The sequence below is a fragment of the Hemicordylus capensis genome, chromosome 5, assembly GCF_027244095.1.
Source record: "Hemicordylus capensis ecotype Gifberg chromosome 5, rHemCap1.1.pri, whole genome shotgun sequence".
NCBI lineage: Eukaryota > Metazoa > Chordata > Lepidosauria > Squamata > Cordylidae > Hemicordylus > Hemicordylus capensis.
In genome coordinates, this window is record NC_069661.1 from 129389358 (window position 1) to 129415171 (window position 25814).

The following is a 25814-nucleotide window of genomic DNA, read 5'->3' on the forward strand; positions in this document are numbered from 1 at the left end:
ATCCTAATTCAAGATGGCAGGTGTGTGAATGTTTGAGGTGCAAGTGTGCTAACTCGTGGACCATCTAATGATTTGGACAAAATTTGGTACAGTTGTAGTGAGTGATATGTAGGGACACCTCAGTGGTGTAATTTGTGATGATGTCATCCACTCCAATCCAAGATGGTGGACTCAAACATTTGAGGCTCAAGTGGGCTAACTTGTGAACTGCCTAATGAATCTGGACTAAAATGAGTACAGTTGTAGGGATAGTGAAAGAAAGTAGGCAGATTAGTTCTTACTAGAACAATTTCTTTTCTTGCCAGATTCTACTACCAATAAATTTCATTGGTCCCTCTGGGAGGGGGAGAAAAGCACTTTCTCCACACCTTGCATAATTTTAATAAACCTGTCTCATGTCCTCCCTTTTCATCACCTTTTTTTCTAAACTAAATAATCCCAACTGTTCTAGCTTTTTCTTGTAGGGAAGGTGTTCCACATCCCTGATCATTTTCGTTGCCCTTCTGTACCTTTTTCTGTTCTTTCTGGAAAAGGTTAAACACTTGCAGATTAAATGAGGTGAAACATTTGCAGAGTTCATTTGCAATACTCGGGCTAAAGGTATTCCATCTTTAAAAAGCCAATTCTGCACCCAGGTAGAATACCACACCAAGAAAATGTGCCCTGTATAAAGTATATGAATTATCCATATTTGTACATTACTTTATTTAGAATAATTTATTCTGCTGAGGTTTTTTTTTTTTTTTTTTTGCTAGTCCTGCATAATTTATTCTAGTTTTGCTAGTCGTGGAAAGGGGCAAAGAGCTCTGACTGCTGGAGCCTTGAAGCCCTGCCTCTTGGCAAAGGTGTTTATTTCAGCCACTCCTCTGGTTTCTGACATGTCAGCAGGCATTGCCCACACACTTTCAAGCCAGTTTCCATAGCCCTTAGGGCTCAAGTCAAGACTTGCTTTCTTTAAGAATGAAAACTGAAGTTCTGAATTCCATCCAATGCTAGCAGCAGCAGCAGCAACACTACACTTTGGGCAGCCTGTGTGTGAAATGTCACCACTGTAATCCAGGCAGCTATGCAAGATCAGTTTTACCCTCTGGCCCTTCTCTGTTTCAGTTGTTCTCTTGGGGTTTATTTCTCAGCCATTAGCCCACCGGCCCCCCTTCCACACATGTGCAAACAAAGCATAAATTTATTATGCCTGCTTGCAAAGAATTCATTGAGGTTTCTGCAGTAACAAACAGCTTTTAATCTAATTTTGTGTAAGTGTGTGCTTTCTTTAAAAGGTGGGGATGCCACTTCCATGCACGATGCTTGTAAACAAAGGAACTGATTATTCTAAGGCAGAGAGAATAGCAGGGAGGAAGGCAAGGCGATGACACAGTTTCAGTGTTGCTTGGGGTCAGCAGCTGAGGTTACTCTGCACAGATAGCTACTTAGGCTTTGCTTTTAAATGGATGCAATTGTGGTAGTCTCCCTTTACTTTTTAGCCAATTGCCTTGAACCTCAGCAGCTGTCAATGCTGAAATGGCTAAACAGTAGAGTTCTGAATCAGAAATGCACACAATTACCTCTTTATCGGCAAGGCCCTTTGAAATATCTATTTTTCAAGCAGATTTTAAAAGCCCTGGTAAAACCTTTTGTGACAGTATGGTTGTGTAACCTAACAATCTAATAGGCCATGAGGCAAGATACATTGCTGTGAGGCTATTCAGACGATTGCAGAGAATCGGGCTAGCCACTGCTAGCCTGATTTTCTGCAATCATTAGAACCACCAGGCTCGGCTGCAAGCCCGGTGGTTCTAGAGCGGGTAACCCACTCAAGTACCCCTCCCCTAAAACCAGGTTTGCGAGCACTCCGCAAACCCGGTTATTTTGATAGTGAGTAGCCGCAGCGCGGCTCCGCGGCTACTCACAAGGAGATCCCCGGAGGGGAGGCAAAAAGCCGCCTCCCAGCTCTGTGGGTCTAGCCAGCATGCTCTGCGGCCCCCGCTCCTCCCAGCCCCCGCTGGCTCTGTCACGGAGCCGGCAATCGTATGGGCGGCCAATCTGGCCACCCAGGGCTCCCGCCTGGATCGTCTGCAGGGAGAGCGGGCTAAGCCCGCTCTCCCCGCTCTGCTGAAGAAACCGGGTCTCACTGATTGCGAGACCCAGCTCTGTGTCATTTTGTAGCAACATGGTAAGGACTACAAAATCTCTACATCTTTTTTTCTTTCTTCCTTTTCTTTTTTTTGGTAGGCAATAACCACCACCACCATCACCCCAGTCCTTGGGTTAAAAGTTCTCCACAAAATTTCCTGCAGTGTTTTGCTAGGATACTTGTAAAAGAACAACTCTAAAAATTAATTTTGTACCAGGTTGGTTTAAGAATTAAGGACTACATCTTTCACACCTTTTACTTAATTCCAGTCTCAAGAGGGTTCAAACTGACCAGAAGACATCTGCAATGCATTGAAATAATTTGTGGGAGCATCACAGAAAATATGCAGAATAGACAATGGAAAATGTGTATAACATGCATGGAATATCTTGCTTTTCCAGAACCTCTTAATGAAAAAATGGCTCCTATAGACCTGAGGTGTGGTCTGACAACTGCATATTGCACACATTTCTCCTCCATTTTACTTACTATTAGAAACTATGCAACAATCAGACATAGCACTATTGGGGTACAATTGCTAAGGCAAAATAGCATCTGTCTTCTTGCCCTTTCTACCAGCAACAACCGTCATAATGACTTACTGTTATATGTGTTCTCCATTTTCATTCCATGTAAAGTGGAGAGTCAGTGCATGGAGAAAATTTTGGTGTACACATTTTCTTTAAATGTGTCCTAGCAAATACAAACTGCAGGAAGTTTTGCAGATAAATGTTAACTAAAGGACTGGGGGTGATCCTGCTGAGAGAGAGAGAGAGAGAGAGAGAGAGAGAAAGCGCAAAGATTACATAGCCCTTGAGGGTTGCTACAAAACACATCTTCTAACCCTAGTTTGCCTTACAGCCTATAAAGTCTTTGTGTTCAGATGAAGAGTTAACTCACAACCAGTTTAGCTACATGCAAAAACAACTAGTTCATGGGCTGAGAGGCAATCAAGTTGGGGATCCTACTGCTGTTTTTCTTGATGGAGAAAAGTAGCAAGGTGGAAACATCTAACTACTCATATTGATGCTAGGTGTGTCTCTTGTGCTAATTTGTGGATGGTGGGTGGCACCAGGCATTTTAAGGATTATCAGAACTGGGCTGCAGGCAGTAAAGTACACAGAAGCTAAAACACAAGTCTCAGAAAGACACAGATTTTGGTCAGGGAGAATGTTCAGCCAGATCTACAGGAGGACAAAGATGGAGGCAAAGGTTATTGCAAACAAGAGTTTGGAACTGGGTAAGAAGCCATTTGAAGCTGTCTTACTGAAACAGACCATTGGTCTATCTAGGTTGTTTACTTTGGGGTTCTCCGGGGTTTTAGGCAGGCTGTGCACTGAAGTGAAACAATAATAGAATCCGATGTAATACAGGGCATATCAGGAAATTTAGCATCGAATTGGATTCAATGTAAACGAGTAATAAATGGAACTGATGTGATGCAGGATTGTGATACAATCTCCATGGGATCGAACTGGCACATAAGATGGGGTTTTTACCCATTTCTGTGTGGGCATAGTCCAAAACATTATATCTTCTCCCACCTGTCTGGGAGTGAAGAGAGCTCCCATACACTGTTCCCTCTAACAGAGATTCCCAGTTGTTCTTCACTACAGTTCCCAGCATCCCTAGCTGAAACAACCTTTGGCTGGGGATTATGAGAGTTGTAGACAAGAACATCTGGGAATCCCTGTTAGAGGGAACACTGCTCCCATATATGGAGAATGCTGAGAAGGGAAAGAGAGAAATTCTCTGACTGAAATATTTAGCTGGCCAAAGAGGGAGGCTTGTGACTGATGAAAGTATGCTGCAGTTGGGTAATCTGTGTTTCCATTCCCTTCCAATCACAGTGATTCACAGAGTAACATCACAATCTTGATTTTTTCCCAATTCCCCCCTTCCCTCTGTTGCCCCCAATGCCCCCTGAACATACAGTATGTCTTTGACGATTTTCCAGCCCTCAAGGACATACTTTCAAGTAGCATGGAGGCAGCAGTGGAAAAGGCGAATCAGCAAAAATTGTCCCTCCCTCCTTTAGTGAGTTGGACATTACTCCATATAATGTTTCAAATCATCTGTCTGCCTGCAGCTTTTTGGGGTGGGGGGAGTCCTCTCAGAAGGGGATTACCAGGTTGCCAAGTATACAAGTAAAGCAAAAAGGGTAAAAGGAGGGGTCGGTGCACCTCCTCATCCCATTATGACAAGGAGTTGAGTCTCACGATCAGTGAGACTTGCCTCTAGGGGGATTAGCCTGCTCTCCCTGCAGACGAGCAAGGAAGCAGCCCTGGGAGGCCGGATCGGCTGCCCACACGACTGCCGGCTCCGTCATGGAGCTGGCTGGGGCTGCAGAGATTGGGGCTGTGTGGCCCCCGGATGTTCCAAGATGCCCCGCGCAATTGCGTGGGGCATCCTGGAGAGACCCCCAGGGCCAGGAGGCTTGCTTCAGCCTCCTGGAGGGGGGGTCTCCTCACGAGTTGCCGTGGCAACACACAATCAAATAGACAGGGTTAGCGGAACACTCGCTCTGCTAACCTCGTCTAAGGGAAGGGAGAATTAAGAGGGTTTGCTGCCGGGAGCCGCGTGGCTCCCATGGCAGCACACGACCCACCAAAAGTGGGCTAGGCTCCTTTAGCCCACTTTTGGTGGATCGTGACAATCTTCTCAAGAAGAGTTATAGGCATTCCCAAAACATTCCGTTATTTCATAAGGATGATGCATCAGTTCTGATGTATCAGCTCAGTTCGATGCGAGCTGCCCACTTGTATCTGGGAATCAATCCAATTACCTCTGCTTCAGATCAGAATCAGATTGAATCTGACTCTCTGTTCTGTGCAGACTCCTACTCTTTTCCAGTGCTGCTACCTGAGATCCTTTAACTGGAGATGCCTAGGCCTGATGCCAGCATTTAGTGCATACAAATCATGTGTTCCATTAATTAGCTATGGTCCCTCCTTAATTAGGGCAACAAAGCACAAGGGAAAACAAGCCAGGATGGTCTCTAGGTAGACAGTTGGCAACTTGTATCAAGGAGAACCAGAGCCAGGGATTGTTGAAGTCAGGAACCGAGTCAGGGTTAAGAACTGGACAGTAGGGAACACATGGTGGTAAACAGGTGCTTGAGCTACTAATGTGTGGGAATGCTAGGGGATGGGAAAACAATGCTACCTCATTCTTCCACAACTTTGTAGCTACAAGTGGCTTACCACCAGTATCATTACAGTACAGATCATTATAATGCCCTTGTACAAATCAGTGGTGTGGCCACGTTTGGAGTACTGTGTGGAGTTCTAGTCACCGACTGTATCTCAAGAAGGATATTGTAGAACGGAGAAAAGTGCACAAGAGGGCAACCAAGATGATCAGGGGCCTGGAGCACCTTCCTTATGAAGCAAGACTACAAACACCAGGGGCTTTTTAGTTTGGAAAAGGGGTAACTACGGGGAGACATGACTGAGGTATATAAAATTATGAAAGGCATAGAGAGCTTGGACGGAGATAAATTTCCTGCTCTCACAATACTAGAACCAGGGGTCATCCCATAAAATTAAAGGCCGGGAATTTTAGGACCAACAAAAGGAAGTACTTTTTCACACAGTGCATAATTAATCTATGGAATTCTCTGCCACTGGATGTGGTGATGGCCACTAGCTTAGATGGCTTTAAAAGGGGCTTAGACAAATTCATGAAGGACAGGTCTATCAATGGCTACTAGTCTGGTGGCCATAGGCCACCTAGCCTCAGAGGCAAGATGCCTCTAAATACCAGTTGCAGAGAGAGGGTATGCCCTCACCTCTTGTCTGTGGGCTTCTCAGAGGCATCTGGTGGGCCACTGTGTGAACTAGGGTGCTGTATTGGATGGGCCTTGGGCCTGATCCAGCAGGGCTTGTCTCACCTGGCTCCTGGTCTGAATTCCAGTTGATCCTAATAATGGCATATATGGGTCCGAAAAAGCACCACACTCTCATTTACCAGCATTTCACAAAAAAGAGCACAGACAGTCAAGATCATACAGACACCCATATGAATGTGTTGCCATCTCCTTGAAATATTGAGCCTTTTCTCATGATCATGAAAAAGGGCTTCATGGGGCGAGGTGAGGAAGCTTTTAAAAGCTTACCTCTACCACATATGATCCATTCCACTTTGCTGGGTGTGCAGATCGCGCATCCAGACAATCTTCCTACACTGCTGGCAGCAGGGAGGTTCGGGGGCTGGGATGCCCTCAAACTCCCATAATGCACCGCATGAGTGTACAGTACATTATGGCGATCTCCCGGTGCCGGCAGGTAGCCCTGCAGTCCCAGCCCCAGTTGCAAGCAGCCGGGGCTGGCAGACGACTGAAAAAACAAGGTTAAGGGAGCACTTCCTCCCTTAACCTCATTTTGAAGGTGTGCTCTAGAGGTGGGTTTGCCACTGGGAGCCACAGGGGCTCCCAGCAGTTCTGACGTGCCAGCAAAACTGGGTTGGGCTTCCTTAGCCTGGTTTTGCCCGTGCATGAAAACAGCCCCATTCCAGACCAGCAGCCAAATTTTCATTTTCACACTGACCAAGTAACCATTTCCCCAGATGTTCTATTCAGTAAATGTATTTTCTGTGTTTATCTCATCTACTGCTTTTGAGAATCCATGGCAAACCCAACAAAGCCCAAATAAACAGCCCTGTTTACAAATGCCTTTTCTATTAAGTTCAGCATGACAATTCGCTGTTTTCCACATAGTTTCTATGGAAACAAATTCCAGCAACTGTACTTGACGGGTGAAAGGATAGCTGCCAAAGACAATTTCTGCAAGCTTTGATTTGACTTCTTTTGTCATTCTGTTTTCTAATATTGGGTAGCTCTTTTGCACACAAACATCATCAATCATCATCATCATCATCATCAATTTTAATTGCCAGAAAACACTTTCAGAAGTGACCTTTGGCAAGATAAGGAGCACTTATGGATACTAATAAAAACCTGATGGAAAAACAGAATTAAATGCATACACACAGATTCTAAGTACAGCTATTAAGATTCATAGGACTGAATGCCTAGCACAAACCAGATGAATTGTTTACCTCATGCTGACAGGCACTGGCCAAGTTCAGCTATCATGCTAAAATATGGCAGTTTAATGCTTTAAAAAAAAGCAAGAGTTTTATTCTGCTCTTCCACCGAGGAATTCAGAGCATTGAGTGTACATGGTTGTGAGGTAGGTTAGGCTGAGAGTTAAGCGACTGGCTGAGGTCACCCAATGAGTTTCATGGCTGAATGGGGATTTGAACTCGAGTCTCCTCAGTCCTAGTCCAACCACTACTCACACTGAGACGCTTCACATGATTAGTGTGAAGCGCCAGGAGGGTTCATGAGGGGAGAGTGGGCTTAGTTGCTCGTAGTTACACGAGCAGTTGCTTGTTGCTAGGCGGCCGGATGGGGCGCCTAGACGAGCAGCTGCTCCAGTCAGGTGCTCCCGTGCCTGGCCGTAGCTTAGTCGGGAGCTCCGGGGATCAGGAGAAGGGGAGCGCCACCATGTGGTGCCCTGGCCCACTGAACCCCAGGAAGGCACTGCCCCCCCAAGTGTGACACACAAGCAGAAAAACAAAGTTAATGGAGCTCTCACTCTGTTAACCTCGTTTAAGAGGAGGGGTTGTCAGGTGGGCTAGCCACCATGGAACCACCAGGCTTGCCTCTGAGTCCTGTGGTGCCGACGATCACTGAAAACCGGGCTGGGCTCCCCTAACCCAGCTTCCAGTGATTGTCAGAATAGCTTCACAGGCTCTGTTTAAACCCTGTTTAAACAGGGATTTGTAGCATGTGTAGAGGGGTGATTCTGAGCAACACTCCTCCCATGAGATTCGAGGATGTGTCAAGATCGTGTTGGCACATCCTTTAGTGACATCAGGGCAGGCATGTTCTTGTTGCAACCCTGACGTTATCACATGCAGGAGTCTGTATTCATCTGAACTGGCCCCAAGTCTCTGAAGCTCTTCACACAATCTGTGTGAAGAGCTACTAGGCTATCTGCAGGGAAGGAGGGTTTTACTTACCTTCCCCACAGACAATCAGAGTGGTTCCTTGGGCGAGTGGATCGCCCACCTAGATGAGTGGTGGCTGCCCGCACCTTGCTTCGCCACTCCAGAGGTCGGGCAAAAAAAAAAAAAGAGGGGGGAAAAGAGGGTAAGCGAGGGCTCCCTCCCTTAACCTCATTTAAGAGGGTGGCCATTTAGGTGGAGGGCAAGAGTGCAAAACCGAGCTGGGCTCCCTTAGCCTGGTTTTTCACACTCGTGAAAATAGCCTCCTCTCTCTTACAGGGACAATTCTCACTTGACCTTGTATTCAGAAAGTCACAATTAAGTACAAAATATACATGTGTGCTATTATGTAGGGAAAGTGAATACTTCCCCCCCCCCGCTTGATGTATGATGCTAAAAAAATTATGAGTGGTGATTGGACCATGACTTAAATATACTTTAAGGCACATTCACCCCTCAAGTATGACAGGGCACTAAAAAGTACATGTCTCTTTCTTGTATGGTACCTGAATTTTAAAAAGTCAAGGAAGAGTTGACTCCTTACCCCTAGTTCAAAAACTTTAACATGTTTCTGTGCTTTACAAAAATTTCCTACAAGAAGAATGAAACTTCAGTTGCACTTTGGGTCGTGTACAAAGAGTATGTACACAACCCACGAACAAGAGTATGTGTTCAATAGCTTAGTCTTGCTGTACAACCCACATGAAGCATAGAGGAGAAGATATCACAGCACCATGGGAATCTGTGTGAGGGAGAAGAAGTTGCCTCCCCCGGGATTCATGGCTGGATTAATGTAGAGACATGGACATATATATTTGTACATTTGTGTGTACATACAGATGCCCAAGCACAGAATGGCTTGTACGTGTACATACAGCAACTCTAATCTAAACATTTCATTAAAGTAATAAGCAAACCAATTTATTTAATGGATAACCAAATAATATCAGCCTCCTGACTGAAACTCATAGAGGTGGGAAAATGAAGACATCTGTGCAAGTAGAGTTAAATTTCATTAGGAAATGCTACAACTTACAAAATTTTGTGGATAGGGTCCAAAGAACTCAGCATCTTGCCTATTTCAGCTAAAACACAGCACGATGGCCACAGCAGGATTACTTGTAAATAAATGTTTCCATAACAATCATTAACTCAATTAAGGTCTGTTAAGTCAGAAACTCATGGGGAATAAACTGCCTTAATATTTTTCTAATTATTCCTGTTTCCTAAACACTTCTCTTGCAGGAAAAGTTAAGACATAAAGAAGGAATCCTGAAGCATGTGGCCCTGAGGCCCGATCAGTGCAGCTGGGGTCAGTAATGTTGCTACGACTTTGGACTAGCTAGAAGGAGTGGTTTGAAGAAATGGCTTGATATCATCTTAGGATATCTAAAACCACGGGGAGCCTTGTCCTCAAACACTCACACATTCATGGAACCCTAAACATTGCAAATTTTTATTAATTGCAAAATGCTTTGTATACATGTATTTTAAAGAAAAGTGGTACAACCATGTTTGAAATAAATATTAATAAAATAAATACATCCGTACTTGTATGTTTTCCCCAGATACAAATGCTTCATTCTTTGTTTGCTCTCTGCAATCACTTCCCCAAGTTCTTGTTCAGATTTTTTTTTAAACTTAGTAGATGCTATCTTGTTAAAACAGCTGAGTCCCACGGCCTATCCACTAGGTCTGCACATGTGAAAACATGTCAGATCTTATCCAAAATGATCTGACCAGACATTAAAATTGTTGGAATTGGAATGAGAACCCTTTACAATTGACAGATACTAGGACTGTGTCAGATTTCAGTGGGAAACATCCAACTTAAATTGGATTGCCCATAGGGATCAATAGGAAAAAACCCCACAAATTAATAACACTCAAATGGATGGGCAGAACCAGCTGGTGGGAAACAGCAGTGGCAGTGCAGCTCCCATTTGCCACTTGCAGAGCAGAGGTGACAGTAACTCTCCCACCTACATCTCCCTAGGGCAGAAATAGCAGAAGCAGGTGGCAGGAGCAGCTGTGTGGTTTTGAGCTGCCCAATCCAACAAGCAGTCAGGCTAGTGATTTACACCACACCTGTTGTCTCAGAAGTCCCATAGTATTCAGTGGCACTTACTCCCAGGTAAGTGTGCATAGGATTGCAGCCCGAATGAGAGTTAAAGAGCTGAACAGGGGACAGAGTTCCAAGAGAAAGATAATGAGAAAGAGAGAGAGAATTTGGACAGGAAATTTAAAAATAGACATAAAGCAGGAAGGGGGGAGGATTTTGTGTGTGTATATGGGTGTGAATATGAGGGGAGGATATCTGAGATTTGGCTTGCTTGTTGGACTGACCTGCTTGCATCTCCATGATTCACTCAGTATGAGCTTGTCTCACTTCCTTGAGTGATCCACCTTGCAGGCCTTTTGAGTTCTCTGCCATGGATTCACTGATTGTCCTGAAGCTGGGCTGTTTGAGTTATACACCTTATGCCTTAGATCAGGGTTTCTTAACTTTGGGCCCCCATATTTTGTTGGACTACAACTCCCAGAATCTATAGCCACAAAGGCCATGTCTGGGAATTCTGGGAGTTGTAGTCCAACAACATACGGGGGCCCAAGGTTAGGAAACCCTGGCCCAGTTTTTAACTCAATGAGGCTATTCACACTATGGGGTGAAATCGGGCTAGCAAGGGCTAGCCCGATTTTGCGCCATCATGTGAACCACCAGGCTTGGCTGCAAGCCCGGTGGTTCCTAGGCGGGTAACCCGCCTAACTACCCCTGCCCTAAAACAAGGTTTGTGGAGCAAGTGCTCTGCAAACCTGATTTTAAAGATCATGAGTAGCTGCGGCATGGCTCCGCACCAGTTACTCACGAGTAGACCCCCAGAGGAGAGGCAAAAAGCCGCCTCCCAGCTCCGGGGCTCTCGCCAGCATGCCCCGTGCACTCACGCCAGGCATGCTGGAGCTTCCGGGGACCAATCGGAGCCGGCAATTGTGTGGGCAGCTAATCAGGCCGCCCAGGGCTCCCTCCCTGATCGTCTGCGGGGAGAGCGGGCTTAGCCCACTCTCCCTGCTCTGCTGCACAAACCGGGTCTCACTGATCGTCAGACCCGGCTCACAGTGGGCCAAGCTATTGTGCAGTAAACAAATGCAGCAAGTGGGACAGTCTTCTGCAGCAGTGTAATAGGCTGTAACAACACTATTTTAAGAACTACTTATAAAAAGCATTTCATTCATCATTCTGAAAAAAGAAACACTGCAAAATTACAGAAAATATTTTCTCCGATTCCACCCCAGCACCACCTCATTTTGCCAGGCGTTCATGTCTTGGGATGCACCCCTTCACTGCAGGCTCTGCACCAGTGCAGGGGGTTGGTCATTCAATAGTTGGCAGTCATGTGATATCATTAGACCTAGTAGAAATGAATGTGCCATTTAGACCACAACCTGAGACCCATCAAGCCGATCACAGCCTACCAACTGTTTTTGGTGGCCAATCAGGAGACCACGTAACCATTTTTGCAGCCTTCGTGGGTCTGCAAAAACAAGGGGGATGTAGAACACTCTTCAGACCACAGTACATGACTGGTAGCATGCTTTTTGTTTAGTGGGTCTCAAGTCACATAGGCCCGATTTACAGCAAACATTTGGAAGTAAGGCTGAGGCTGCTCTGCACAGAGGAAAGGCAGGCTTCTGTGATCTTGCTAGCTTGAGTTAACACCGTTTTGCAAATATGTGAATAAGCCTCAAGTCCCCAGGCAGAAGAACATGACTCAGAATAAAATTGCTACTACAACAGATTTTTATTCACGGAAGAACAAATATTTGTTGCATTTGCTGCCTCTTGCTTTCTAGATATTTTAAGGTACTTATTAATGGATTCATTCTCACATGCAATAAGATTACTGGCGGGTGTGTGTGTACTTTAAATACATTACAATGTTCCAAAGAGTCAGAGAAACCCAAGGGTCAATAAAAAGAAGGCTCACTGGATGCTTTCAGATCTTTTAGCCCTGTCTTGGGAGCTGAATCACAGTTCAAATTCTGAAGGTGCCAAGCCAAGACCAAGGACTTTTCACTAATATGCAGTGCTGACAAGTAGAGTTACCACATGTCCAGGCCTTACTGGAATCAATTTGTGGTGCCCAGGCAGGTTGGATGTCACCCCCCTTCCTCTTAAGGCCCACTATTTTACCACACCCATATGTGGCTGGCTCGCCAATAAGGCATCGTTGAGCAGTGGAGTCATGGTTACTTGAGGTTTGGATCTCCCCAGCTCACCTGCTGATGCATCTGAACCAATGGTGCTGTACCCTACTTCTGGAGCTTTGCCTGAGCAAGTCATGGTGGCAGATGTTGGGTGAGCCTTAGGGGCCAGGAGTGCTGGACACGCCACTTTGTGGCCTAGTTTCCCTCCGACCAATGGTTAAAGGCTGGATAGGGGTTTCTTATTTACTCTTGCCCACCACATCTCTCAACTGGATGTCAAGTGTGAAGACTGTCTTCTCCAGGACCATCAGTTGGTCGCCATAGCAGTAGGGTTCTCCCTCAGGTCAAGAGCATTGGCTTGGCAGCTGGCAGACCTAGGTCTTTAGATTGTGTCACATGGTGACTCCCGGCAGTGAGGCTGCAAGGCCTTACGACTTGCAAGACCTCACTACTCACTATTGGGTAACTTGCCATTTTTCAACTTGTATTTTTCCTTTCACCCAATTTATTCTTCTGCCTGGTTTGTCCTATCTATTCTTTCATCCATTTTATAGGTTGCCAATCTCAGCTTTTCACTTGCATCACTGAGAGGGGTCTCAGCTCTCACTCACGCCTGGTTCCGAATGTTTTGACTGGGGTGAGGGGGAGCCGTTTTAAGTCAGAAGTAGGGCCTGGGTTGATAGCTTAGCAGTAGGGCACTGTGGATGCTCTCTCGGGCATCTGAGTGGCAGGACAGGAGTTCATTTTAAGTGTGCCTTACTGTGGCAGTGTATACCGGGGATCAGATAAAGGGGACTGAATTTTGAAGAACTGTTTTTCAAATTTTGGTGACTATCTTCATTACGTGGGGATTATACTGTTTTAGTTAAAAGGTGGGAAGTAATTTGGTTACCAGTCGCTGGTTATGTGGAGTCTATGGACAAGCTTTGCTTCTATTCCTTAAACAGCCTTACACCCTGGCCCTCTTATGCATCCTTCATGGCAGTGCAGTTAGTGGCACTGCCAGGTAGTGATGAGGCAGACTCAGGTTTGTGGTCAAGAAATGGTTAAAAGGGTCTGTAGTACCAAACTGCCTTAATTGCAACTTGTTAACAGCACAATAACTCTTGTCACTTGCTGGTATGTGAGACAGGGGCCCCTTTTTGCTATCTGTAGATAACAACTTGCTGGCCAGCAGTCTCTCAAGGCCACAAGCTGTAGGGGAGTGAAAATAGTTTAGCTGTATGCAGGAAGAAGGGGGAGATTGCTTAATTATAGTTAGTAGGGAAATGTCTGATTGGTAATAATTGTAAGATGATGATGCTTACTAATGAGAATTGAATCCACAATATGTAAATTGCTATGTGTATAAAAGGCGAAGACACAATGTAAACGGGGCTCAGCCTTTGGAAACTATTCCGCTGAGTTTTAATTGCCGGCAATAAATCTGCTTTCTCTCAACTTGGTGTCAAGTCTCTGTCACAGAACCCAGGGAATTCTGCTGCAGTAGGAGTGACAACTACTCTTTTCAGGTTCCTGAGGCTCTGCCCTCAAGCTTCCTCTGACACATCAGACACCTTCTTCAGATAATTTGGTGTTCTTAATGTTTCAGTAAAGTTTGGCCAGGTTGTTTCCTGTTCCCTTTCCCCATACTTCTAATTCTCTCCTCATTCTTTCCATGCAAACACAATACACTAAATACTTAATACAGATTTCTTTCATTTCTCACCTGCACTTGTGTTAACATCATATCTATTTCACATATTTGAATGTGTTTATTGAGGTGAAGTACTCCTAACTCTCTCCTATGCAAAGAACCCTATAAGGAAAAATATGTGAACCAGTCATAAGCTTTTTACCAGTCCCAGTAAAAATAAAGTAGGGTTTTAGAATTTGTGTGCCCCCTTTTTTGATGGTTGTGTCCAGGAATTCTCTCTGATGAAATGTTGTAACCCTACTGACAAGGCCCATGGCTGCAGCCCCTACTGTCCTCTTGCCTTCATGTTGGCAACTGGAGGGCTAGATAACCCTTGAGGAGCTGGATTTGGCCCAGGAGGTACCAGTTGCAGACCCTTATCTTATTATATTCAGTCAGATAAAGAATATCCATTAACTTCCACAATACAATACTTAATTTTTCCTTTAACACATAATCTCCAGGCTCAGTTGAAGCAAAAGTACTAATAAAGTGCTTAAGAGTAAGAACGTGAATGGGCCAGAGAGGATTTAGCAAACAGTCATCTATAGATAATTCTCTACCCGTGGCTAATCCCATATGTGGCAGCTCTCGCAAGAGTTTGAGAGCGAGGGGAGGGGAGGGGAGGGGGAGAGGAAAGCAGCAGCCAGGAGGAAGAGAAAAAGAAAGCAGTGGTGGCAGGGAGAAAGTGGCAGCTGGGAAAGTGGCTGCTGGGGGGGGGAGAAAGAGGTGATGGCCAGCCGGCCGGGGGGGGGGAGGGAGAAAGCAGTGAGCAGCTGGAAACAGCAGCTGGCCAGGCGGTCGGCCAATGAGAAAAATCAGGGGAGGGGGGAAGAGGGGAGGGGGGAAGGAGAATGAGGGAGAACTAGAGGCGCAGATGCTCTGTGCCGGGACCAGCTAGTTTTCTTTAATTCCCTATGGATATACATGTAACTTAAGACCACACTGGGGTGGGGGATGTATTTCCAAGGGATAAAGTATGGATCTGCTTAAAGGGGCAGAAGGCTTTCAAGCAAGGGAGGGTGATAGAAGTGGAGGAATAAAAGTCATGGGAAAGCATATGAATGGAAGAAAGTTGGCGTAGGGCAAAATTATGGTAAGCTTTAATTATAAAGATGTGTCCATTCTCCTGGTACTGGCAATTGCCCACTTAAAACTGAAAATCTCTCAAAAAACATCAACCTGGACAAATGCTCTTTTGAAGTCTACATGTTCATAGCAATTTTGAATTATAGTTTTGTATGTGTGAGGGCAGGACTGTCAATACAAATATAGAAAAGGCATGAATTAGGCCACCCATATTCACAAACCCCCTGACACATGAGGAATATAAATATACTTTGCTTATTGCTAATAATATCACAAGCCCTACTTAAAACTATCTTCTAGTTGTGTGACTGATCATTATAAGATATTTCAGGTATTTTTTCTTAAAGACACTTACACGAAAAGCTTAAGTGCATCATTAAATGAGGTGCTTCACGCAATGAGTGTGAATTGCCAGATCGGGTTTGTGCAGGGAGAGAGGGGTTATCCTGCTCTCCCTGCACACCAACAGTCACTTGTTGCTGGGAAGCTGCTCCGGTCGGGCGCTCCTGCACCCGGCCGCAGCTCCATCGGGAGCTCTGGGGTTTGGGGAGCACTGCTACACGGCTCCACGGAAGGCACCACACAAGTGCGCGGTACCTTCCTGGGTTCCTCCCTCCCCTCACCCCAGTGTGTCAGCAAGCAGCCGCAGCTGATGCACGATCAAATAAACAAACATTCGCTCCATTAACCTCGTTTAGGGTGAGGAGTAGTTAGGTGGACTAGCCACCAGAGAACCACCAGGCTCGTCTGTGAGCCTGGTGGTTCTCACAATTGCTCGAAACTGGGCTTTTTGAGCAATCGTGTGAATAGCTTCAATATCTAACCAGGATTTTAAAAAATTTTCCCCTTCAAATTTCAGCATAGCAAATTCCTCCTGAACAGACAATGTTGAAGTCTTCTTATACATGGCCATAACATAAAAAATGAGATTTTAAAATTTTCATATAATGATTGTAACAGACTTTATCCATATTCCAGGAATTTAATCATGTAGAATCTCCAAATGAAACTCCTTGTCTTGTCCTGTCCTATAAGCTGCAATAAGGACTTTTCCTGTATTGATCACTGGGATATCATGTTGCATTGTACAAACTGAAGAGAAATGGGGAAGGATTTTGTAGATATATGGCCACATCATAGTCAGTTGAAGAGGCATAGTTTATTTCTTTCTCATGTTTATATCCCTCTCTTCAATGCAATGATGAGGGAATGAAAGGGATTATTGAGGACATGGAGATTGCAGATAAGTTAAATGAGTTCTTTGCATCTGACTTCATGACAGCAGATACTGAGGTGTATACCTGTGTCTGAACCGAGCTTCTTAGGGACAGAGGCTAAAGAATTGAGTCAGACAGAGGTGATGAGAGATGACATTCTAAACTATTTGGCAAAATAACAAATCACAGGGCCACATGGCATCCACCTGAGAGTCCTTAAAGAACTCAAATGTGAAATTGCTGACCTGCTTGCAAAAATATATAACTTATCCCTACAATCAGGCTCTGTAACAGAGGAATGGAAAGTAGCCAATGCAACAACAGTTTTCAAAAAGGGATTCGTGGAGATCTGGGAAATTTTAGGCCAGTTAGCTTAACATCTGTTCCAGGCAAAATGATGGAAAGCATTCTCAAGAATAAAGTTGTTAAGCATATAGAACAGGCTCTGATGAAGGAGAACCAGCATGGCTTCTGCAAACATAAATCTTGCTTCACCAACCTTTTGGAGTTCTTAGAGAATGTCAACATATGTGTGCATAAAGGTGATCCAGTTGACACAGTATATTTGGACTTTTAAAAAGCTTTTGACAAAGTTCCTCATCAAAAACTCTTGAGAAAACTTAGCAGTCAGGGGACAAGGGGACAGGTTCACATGTAGATTGGTAATGGGTTGAAGGACAGGAAACAGAGGGTAGGAATAAATGGCCTGCTCTCTAAATGGGGGTGGGAAGTAAGAATTGGGGTCTTCTAGGGATCTGTACTGGGACCAGTGCCCTTTAACTTGTTCATACATGATCTTAAAGTTGGGGTAACCAGTGAGGTGGCCAAATTAACAGATTACACCAAACTATTTACAGTAGTGAAATCCAAAAGAGATTGTGAGGAGCTCCAAAAGGATCTCTCCAAACTGGGCAGTGTGAAACAAAATGGCAAATACCGCCTAGAGAATGTTTTGGGTGGTACAGAAATGTTTTTAAAAAATAATATTATTATGTAGTTCATTGCCAGCAAGTGTAAAGTGATGCATAAACTGGAGCAAACCCCCCAACTTATATTACATATATTACAACATATATTATGATGGGATCTGAGCTGTCAGTGACTGACTAGGAGGCTTTACAGACAGGGCTGTTACCCCAAATCTCCTTTGGAAGAGAGAGTGTACATTCATACACCAGCCAAACTTACCCTGAAGTTCCTTCAAGATCCTTGGACCCACTCCACACACAAACTGGGCTTTGTCTTGCGAATTCTAGCTTATCTTGGTGTATTTCTAGGTTTTAAAAATGCTGGTTTTAAGCTACTTTTTCTGAAAACACCAGAGCAAATAGGGAGAAGCACTGAAGTAGAATTATTAGCATGATAAGAGGGATACTCTCTTTAGAAATGCAGATATAGTTCTTTAGAAAGCGCTCTCTCTCCACACACACCCCGCCCATTGGCTAGAAGGAAAACACGGATGCATGCCATGTGAACTTGCATCAAAACAAACCCTGAGAACAGAGGGGAGGGGCTGCTTCCCTCAATGCAGTGAGTGTGATTCAAAGTGGCTTCACTCAACATTTACTCCACAGCATAAAGCCATGTGCAAATAACTCCCAGGAGAGGGATCTCGGGGTCCTGGTGGACAGCTCATTCAAAATGTCAACACAAAGTATGGCAGCAGTGAAAAAGGCCAATTCCATGCTTGGAATTATTTGGAAAGGGTTTGAAAATAAAACTGCTAATATTATAATGCCCTATACAAAACTATGGTGTGGCCACATTTGGAGTACTGCATATAGTTCTGATCACCATATCTTAAGAAGGACATTGTAAAACTAGAAAAGGGCAGGAGAGGGCAACCAAGACGATCAGGGGCATAGAGCACCTTCCATACGAGGCAAGGCTACAACATCTGGGGCTTTTCAGTTTAGAAAAAAAGACGACCAAGGGAAGACAAGATCGAGGTCTATAAAATCATGCACGGTATGGAGAAAGTAGATAGAAAGAAATTCTCTCTCACACATAATACTTGAACCAGGGGTCATCCCATGAAACTGACTGCCAATCAATTTAGGACTGACAAAGGGAAGTAATTTTTCACACAATGCATAATCAACCAATGGAATTCTCTGCCACAAGATGTGGTGACAACCAACAGCTTGGCTGGGTTTAAGAAGGGTTTAGATAATTTCATGGAGTACAGGCTTATCAGTGGCAACTAGTCTGAGGGCTATAGGCCACCTCCAGCCTCAGAGGCAAGATGCCTCTAAATACCAGTTGCAGGGGAGCAACAGAAGGAGAGAGGGCATGCCCTTGACTCTTGCCGGTGGGCTTCCCAGAGGCATCAGGTAGGACACTGTGAAAAAGGATGATGAAAAAGATAGGCCTTGGGTCTGATCCAGCAGGGCTGTTCTTATGTTTATGGGAAGAGAGCTGGTCTTGTGGTAGCAAGCATGACTTGTCCTCTTAAGCTAAGCAGGATCCATCCTGGTTGAATACTAAAGGGAGACTAAAAGTGTGAGTGCTGTAAGATATTCCCCTTAGGGGATGGAGCCGCTCTGGGAAGAGCATATAGGCTCCAAGTTCCTTCCCTGGCTTCTCCAAGATAGGGCTGAGAGAGATTCCTGCCTGCAACCTTGGAGAAGCCACTGCCAATCTGTGCAGACAATACTGAGCGAGATGGACCTATGGTATGACTCAGTATAAGGCAGCTTCCTATGTTCCTATGTTCTTAACTGTCACAGGTCAGACTATGTTTCCTTTGCTGGGATGAGGAATCACAGTGATTTCCTCTGTGGCTGATACAAGTTTGCTACAAGCTGTGGCTGCTACAAGCTTAAATTCTGGCTTAACATGTGCACTATCTAAGCAATGGTGTGCATGGAACCGCAACTCTGTGGTCCAGCACTGGGGAGGGGGCCTCTTTAAGGGTGGGGGAGGGTGTACTTACCCCTCCCGCCACTTTTCCCCCTCCAGCGCTCCTGTTTTTTAAAGCATTTGAGGCAACAGGGTACCTCCCTGCCACCCCTTCCCCTGTTCCTCAGCAAAAGGCTTCAAAAGCCTGACTGCGTGTGTGCACGTTGCATGCATGCGTCACATCCGTGCATCACATGCATGCGTCTGTCAGACGTGTATGTGCGCACGTGTGACGCATGGACGTGATGCGTGCACGCAATGTGAGCATGCGCAGTCAGGCTTTTGAAGCCTTTTGCTGAGGAACAGGGGAAGGGGCAGCAGGGAGGTACCCTGTTGCCTCAAATGCTTTAAAAAACAAGAGCACTGGAGGGGGGAAAGCGGCAGGAGGAATAAATACACCCCCCACCCTTAAAGGCCCCCCCCCAGCGTTGAACTGCCGAACCGGCCCCAGGTCCGGACTGGTTCGGAGGCCCTTAGAATGGACTCCAGACCAGTCCGTGCACATCCCTATATCTAAGTGATGTGGCAATTGTTTCCATGTGGTTTCTTCCCACAGTGCCCTAATAATAATGGAACTGAGAATAGCCTACTACTTCCCTCATTAGCAATGCCTTGTACCCAGGAAGGGCTGAAAGAACCATCCTGCAAGCCCCTCCCACTTGACCTCTGCAATTCCAGTCCTAAAGGACCAAAAGGAGGTGGCACCCACACTGCTTGGGTCATGCTAAATCTTGGTGACAGATAGAAAGCAGCAAGTATAGTGCAGTTTGTCTTCCCAGGCCAGGAAACATAGCACTGCATTGTGAACATAGAAATGTGAACAATCCCAAGACTGCTATGACATTGAGGTATTTATTAACTTAAATTCAAGGACATCCACTAAAATGTGTAGCAAAATAGGCTACCTGTCACTTCTGAAAAGTGCTACACTGAATAGCTCAGTGTTCTTTTAATTCTTACTAAAACTAAGCAAAAGACCTAAACAAAAAGTTTAGGATCTAAACAAAAGGTAAGGTCCACAATCTAACAAACAAGAGTTTCTGTTTTGTTCAAAAGTGGAAAATGAACATTCAGGAGAGGATTTTACCTCAATGCAAAGATGGTATTTATTAATTATTATTATTATTATTACTACTACTACTACTGCTTCACAAAATGAGGTGAGGCGGGTGGCTACCAGAGAGAGGGCCTTTTTGGTGGTTGCTCCCCATTTATGGAATAGCCTTCCCAGTGAGGTTTGCCTGTCTCCATCACTGTTCTTTTAGATGCCAGGTAGATACCCTTTTGTTCATATGGGCTTTTTAAATTTAAATTTTGATTTTTAAACTGATTTTTAAAAAGTTTTAAAAATTGCTTTGTATTGTATTTTGTTTTTTCTCCCCCCTCCTTTTTTGGTCAGTTACAATTTAATGTGTTATGTGTTTTATGTTTTAATGCTATATTGTGAGCAGTGTTCCCTCTAAGGTGTGCATGTATACTTGGGCTCACATGGTTTTTTATATCTGCTGAGTTAATTTTAGATCCCGCTCAGGTAAAATCAGGAAGGCCCCACTCTGAATGCATGTGCGCTCACACTGCCTTAACACTGCTGCCCAGAACAAAACTCACTCTGCACACAGATGAATAAAATTAGAGAGAACACTGTTTGTGAGCCACCCAGAGAACAATTTGTAATGGGGTGGCTAACAAAGAAACTGTATTATTAATTTTATTAATTATTATTGTTATTAACTATGAAAACTTCAGATGCAACTTTAGCAATCATTTTAAGGAGCTGTACTTGGAGCTACCGCTTCTATTCAAACCGCAGCTACAAATATTTATCTATTACATTTATGTACTGCCTAACAAAAAATTTCTAGGTGGTTTACAAAATAAAACAAAATAATTAAAATACCAAAATTAAAAAGAGAACAGTTAAAACAATTAGAACAGTCATCTCAAATGGTTTGCTAAAAAGATGAAGCTATTTCCACATGCAGGCAAAACCAGACTATGGAAGCCCAACTTGGTTTTGCCTGTACGTATGCACTGCTTGGCTTGGGCCCGATCCCAGAGGCATGGTGTAGTGGCTAGAGTGCTGGACCAGGACCGGGGAGACCCGAGTTCAAATCCCCATTCAGCCATGAAACTAGCTGGGTGACTCTGGGCCAGTCACTTCTCTCTCAGCCTAACCTACTTCACAGGGTTGTTGTGAGGAGAAACCTAAGTATATAGTACACAGCTCTGGGCTCCTTGGAGGAAGAGTGGGATATAAAATGAAATAACAAAAATAAAATAAAAATAAACCTGCCTAGGCAGCCAAAATGAGGTTAGGAGAGCAACCTAACTGTTCTGCAACTGCTCTCCTAACCCCATTTCCATGATTATCTGCTAGCTGCAGATTGAATAGATCCCGGGAAGCTTTGGATCCCTATAATGCACCGTACACTCACGTGGTGCATTGTTGGAGCTCGGGGGGGGGGGCGGCACCCCAGCTCTCCAAGCTACTGGCAGCACTGGTAGTCATCTGGGCGGGTGACCTGCCTGCTGAAGAGGACATCCTTGATCATATGTGGAAGGTGGTAAACTCTTAGGGCTTCCTCCCCGCTAACCCGCTTGCCCTTTCTAACTGCTCGCAAGAAAGGGCTTGATGTATCTTTAGAGTTCTCTTACATGCCATCAGAGGAGACAAATCTTGTAGCTGAGAGTGCATTCCAGAACTTGGGGGCAGCCTTGCAGGAGGCCTGACTCACATTCATTTAGAGACAGTGACTTGATCTGAGAAAAGTATCCAGGGATACTTTAGATGTATTCATCGAAAGAATTAGAAGTGAAATGCCAGAAGTGAAATTGTGAAGTTTCAGGTTTACGCTTTTCACACCATGTTTCAGAGTCCATGACACAGCCTTTGGAAAGGTGTGCTCCTTCAGTACAATACTGACTGTATGCTGCATTCAGAAGTTTACACAAACTACGTGCTATTATCTGATGTGCTTGCTATGTTTTCGTTATGTTTGAGGCTGTCAAATATGAATCTGCATACCAGATGATGCTATGCCTGCTTCGACAAGAGATATAGTCCAGCCACTGTCTTACAGCAAATTTCCAATTGATCTCAATGCAGCATTTCAATATGAAACCCGCCAAACATTATTACAAATGTGTCCTCTCCATACAATTCAGCCCACTGCCACTGGATTTTTTTGGCAACAGCAAAGAGTGGTTGGTCAGCAGCTATGATCTGAATTTGCCCTGAGTTTAGGAGTTCAACCATCTCTTGTATCTTGTTCAAAACATGCTTTACGACAGCAACTGAATGGGCCTGTTCATATAGCAGAGGAAGTAGTGATATGATGCTGATTTCAAAATGCTTACTCTGTGCTGCATAGTTTGTTGACCAGGTGATGCAGGCAACCTTGCCCACCACTTATACAAGGATTATCTTCTGTAGCCATTTTTTCTCCATATGTGAGATGTCCCTGAAGAGTGTTGGGCCAACTAACACTACAGGACATGCAGATACCACTTTAGGGGGAGCTAGAGCACTCTGGAGCACTCTTCAGAAAGTAATCTGGTCTGATGTTGGTGAGACTATCGGCAGTTCAGAAACCTTCTTTGCATTCTGACGTGGCTCTTTGGCATCACCTTTACAATCAGAGCTTGGGTGCTGAAAAGTTGAAATACTAATACCATGCAAAGAGGATGTGGTGGTAATTGCTGTAGGATTATGATCAATACTGTCCATAGCGGCTGTAGTGGACAACTTTCTTCTCAGTACTAGTGGGCACACAACCCATCTTACACATTCTTAGCTATACCAGCCTAGGCCATGTGTATGTACACAGAATAATGGAAGTCATGTGCAACGTGCAAGAATTCAGTAGTTCTGATAGTGCCCTCTTATAATAGCACTGTTGTCACATGTCTTAGAGTGCTGCAGCAACATAGGCAGTTCTGCAATGCATGCATTACGCTGCAGGACATATAAGCATATGACATGACATAAGTATATAAGCATATACATATATTATATTGAACTACATCCATCACTTGGGCAAAATGACTTTTACGCAACAGGTCTTTCAGGGACAGCTGCACTCTCCATTTTCTGTTTCTAGGCAACAGTTTGCACAGGCATGTTTATCACTCAACTCTATTAGCAAGGAATAACTTGCATGTATGAATGATCCATCAGGCATTAATTACTACTAGTGGGCCCAGGCAGAGAGCATCTGTGCCTCTAGCTGGCCCGCTGCTGCCTGCACTGCAGCCGGGCCCGCCGCCTTGCCTCCGCGGCCGGGCCCGCCGCCGCCTAGCCCACCATGGCCGGGCCCGCCACCTTGCCTCCGCAGCCGCCCAGCCAGGCAATTCTCCTGGGTGCGCCAGGACCAATCAGGCGCCCCCGCAGCCCAGCCAATCAGCTGGGCTGCCGGGACGCATTTTTCCTGGGCACACCCAGGAGAAATATACAGGTGAAACGCTGAAAATTAGAATATCGTGCAAAAGTCCATTAATTTCAGTAATGCAAATTAAAAGGTGAAACTGATATATGAGACAGACGCATTACATGCAAAGCGAGATAAGTCAAGCCTTAATTTGTTATAATTGTGATGATCATGGCGTACAGATCATGAAAACCCCAAATCCACAATCTCAGAAAATTAGAATATTACATGGAACCAAGAAGACAAGGATTGAAGACTAGAACAATATCGGACCTCTGAAAAGTATAAGCATGCATATGTATTCAGTACTTGGTTTGGGCCCCTTTTGCAGCAATTACTGCCTCAATGCGGCATGGCATGGATGCTATCAGCCTGTGGCACTGATGAGGTATTATGGAAGACCAGGATGCTTCATTAGCGGCCTTCAGCAATTCTGCATTGTTTGGTCTCATGTCTCTCATCCTTCTCTTGGCAATGCCCCATAGATTCTCTATGGGGTCAGGTCAGGCGGGTTTGCTGGCCAATCAAGCACAGTACACTGTATACTTTTCAGAGGTCCGATGTTGTTCTATTTCTTCAATCCTTGTCTTATTGGTTCCATATAATATTCTAATTTTCTGAGATTGTGGATTTGGGGTTTTCATGAGCTGTACGCCATGATCATCACAATTATAACAAATTAAGGCTTGACTTATCTCACTTTGCATGTAATGCGTCTGTCTCATATATCAGTTTCACCTTTTAATTTGCATTACTGAAATTAATGGACTTTTGCACGATATTCTAATTTTCCGAGTTTCACCTGTATAGATAGATAAACCTTTCATATCACCCAGTGTCATTTCCAATACAATACTTTTACAATGGAAATAGTTCACACATTTGGCTGAGAGTCACCAAGGCTGAACAGTAGAACAATATCCATGTACCACATGAACCAGTCTTGGGTAAATGATGTTATCTGAAAAACGTGGAGAGTGGCCTCTCTTTTAATGTCTGGCGGGGGAGAAAGTTTCTATTTTATAAATCAGAAAACAAATGTGTTATAAATCAGAAAACAGATTACTACTGAATGTTTAATAAGTTGGATAAAACTGATTTGGAGGACAAGAAATGTCCATCAGCACAAGGTTTGTTGTTTTTTAAATGCAGCAGAAACAAAAAATAATAATCCCTCTGTGAAATGTCAAAGACTGAGGGAAGTCAAACTTCAAAGTCCAATTCCTCCACATGATTTAAGTGACATAGATATACTAATATTAAGAAAACATTGTGCTAGCTTTGAAGGAAACCATGCCTACTATGATGCATCATACAGCAACACTCTCAAGGTATTCTCACGATCAGTGGAAAACGGGCTAAGGGTGCTTAGCCTGCTTCCCACCGATCATGAGACCCACTGGGCTCGCAGACGAGCCTGGTTGAGTCAAAGCAGGTAACCCGCTTAGGACTTAACCTGGGCTTTCGGATCGTGAGTTGCCACGGCGTGGCTCTGTGTCACGGCAACTCACGAGTAGACCACATACCAGGAAGCTAAAAAGCAGCCTCTCGGATTGGGGGTCTCTCTAGCATGCCCTGCGCACTCGCACAGGGCATGCTGGAGCTTCCAGGGGATGCGCGGCCCCTGAACTCCCCAGCCCCCACCAGCTCCGTAATGGAGCCGGCAGTCGTGTGGGCGGTCGGTTCAGCCACCGGCAGCCGACTGACGGGTCGTCTGCAGCGAGAGCAGGCTAAGCCCGCTCTCCCCGCTAACCCTATTTCGACGGTTCCCACTGATTGTAGGAACCACCTCACAGTCTCTCTCACTTTGTCCTAGTATTTGGAGACATTTAGAAGTGGCAAGTATCTTTTATTTACAGCTTCTGAGAATTATGAAAGTCTGGCACAGAATGGGAGACTGATCCCCCAGCCCCACATCCCCAAGAAGGTTCCAGAAGGATTGGCAGAATTAGGTAGGTCCACCTTGTGCCAGGCTTTGGGGAATTCTGAAATTTGTGGACCCCTGCCCTGGCTCAAGTCTGACACTATTAATTATACCACACTTGTGTAAGGAAGGTTTACATAACATATAATTTAACAGTCAAACATTGCTTCTCATTAGAAGGAAAGTGCATCTTGGGCATTTTCCTTTTCATTCCCTATTAATTTTTCACATCAGA

At 44.7% G+C, this 25814-nt stretch overlaps 1 protein-coding gene across 7 annotated transcripts in view; it reads right to left on the minus strand.

The window, feature by feature from the left end:
• The window catches only part of FAR2 (fatty acyl-CoA reductase 2), a 181466-nt gene that overhangs the window by 60989 nt on the left and 94663 nt on the right, over positions 1-25814 (minus strand). Inside the window, exon 1 of one of the 7 annotated variants that reach the window (XM_053258245.1) lies at positions 14055-14132. The exons of the other annotated variants lie outside the window; for them this stretch is intronic. Within the exon in view, the coding sequence (XP_053114220.1) occupies positions 14055-14075 (21 nt within the window). The 5' untranslated portion in view covers positions 14076-14132. Of the gene's footprint in view, positions 1-14054; positions 14133-25814 lie in introns of those variants that run through there. 7 annotated transcript variants of the gene reach the window in all.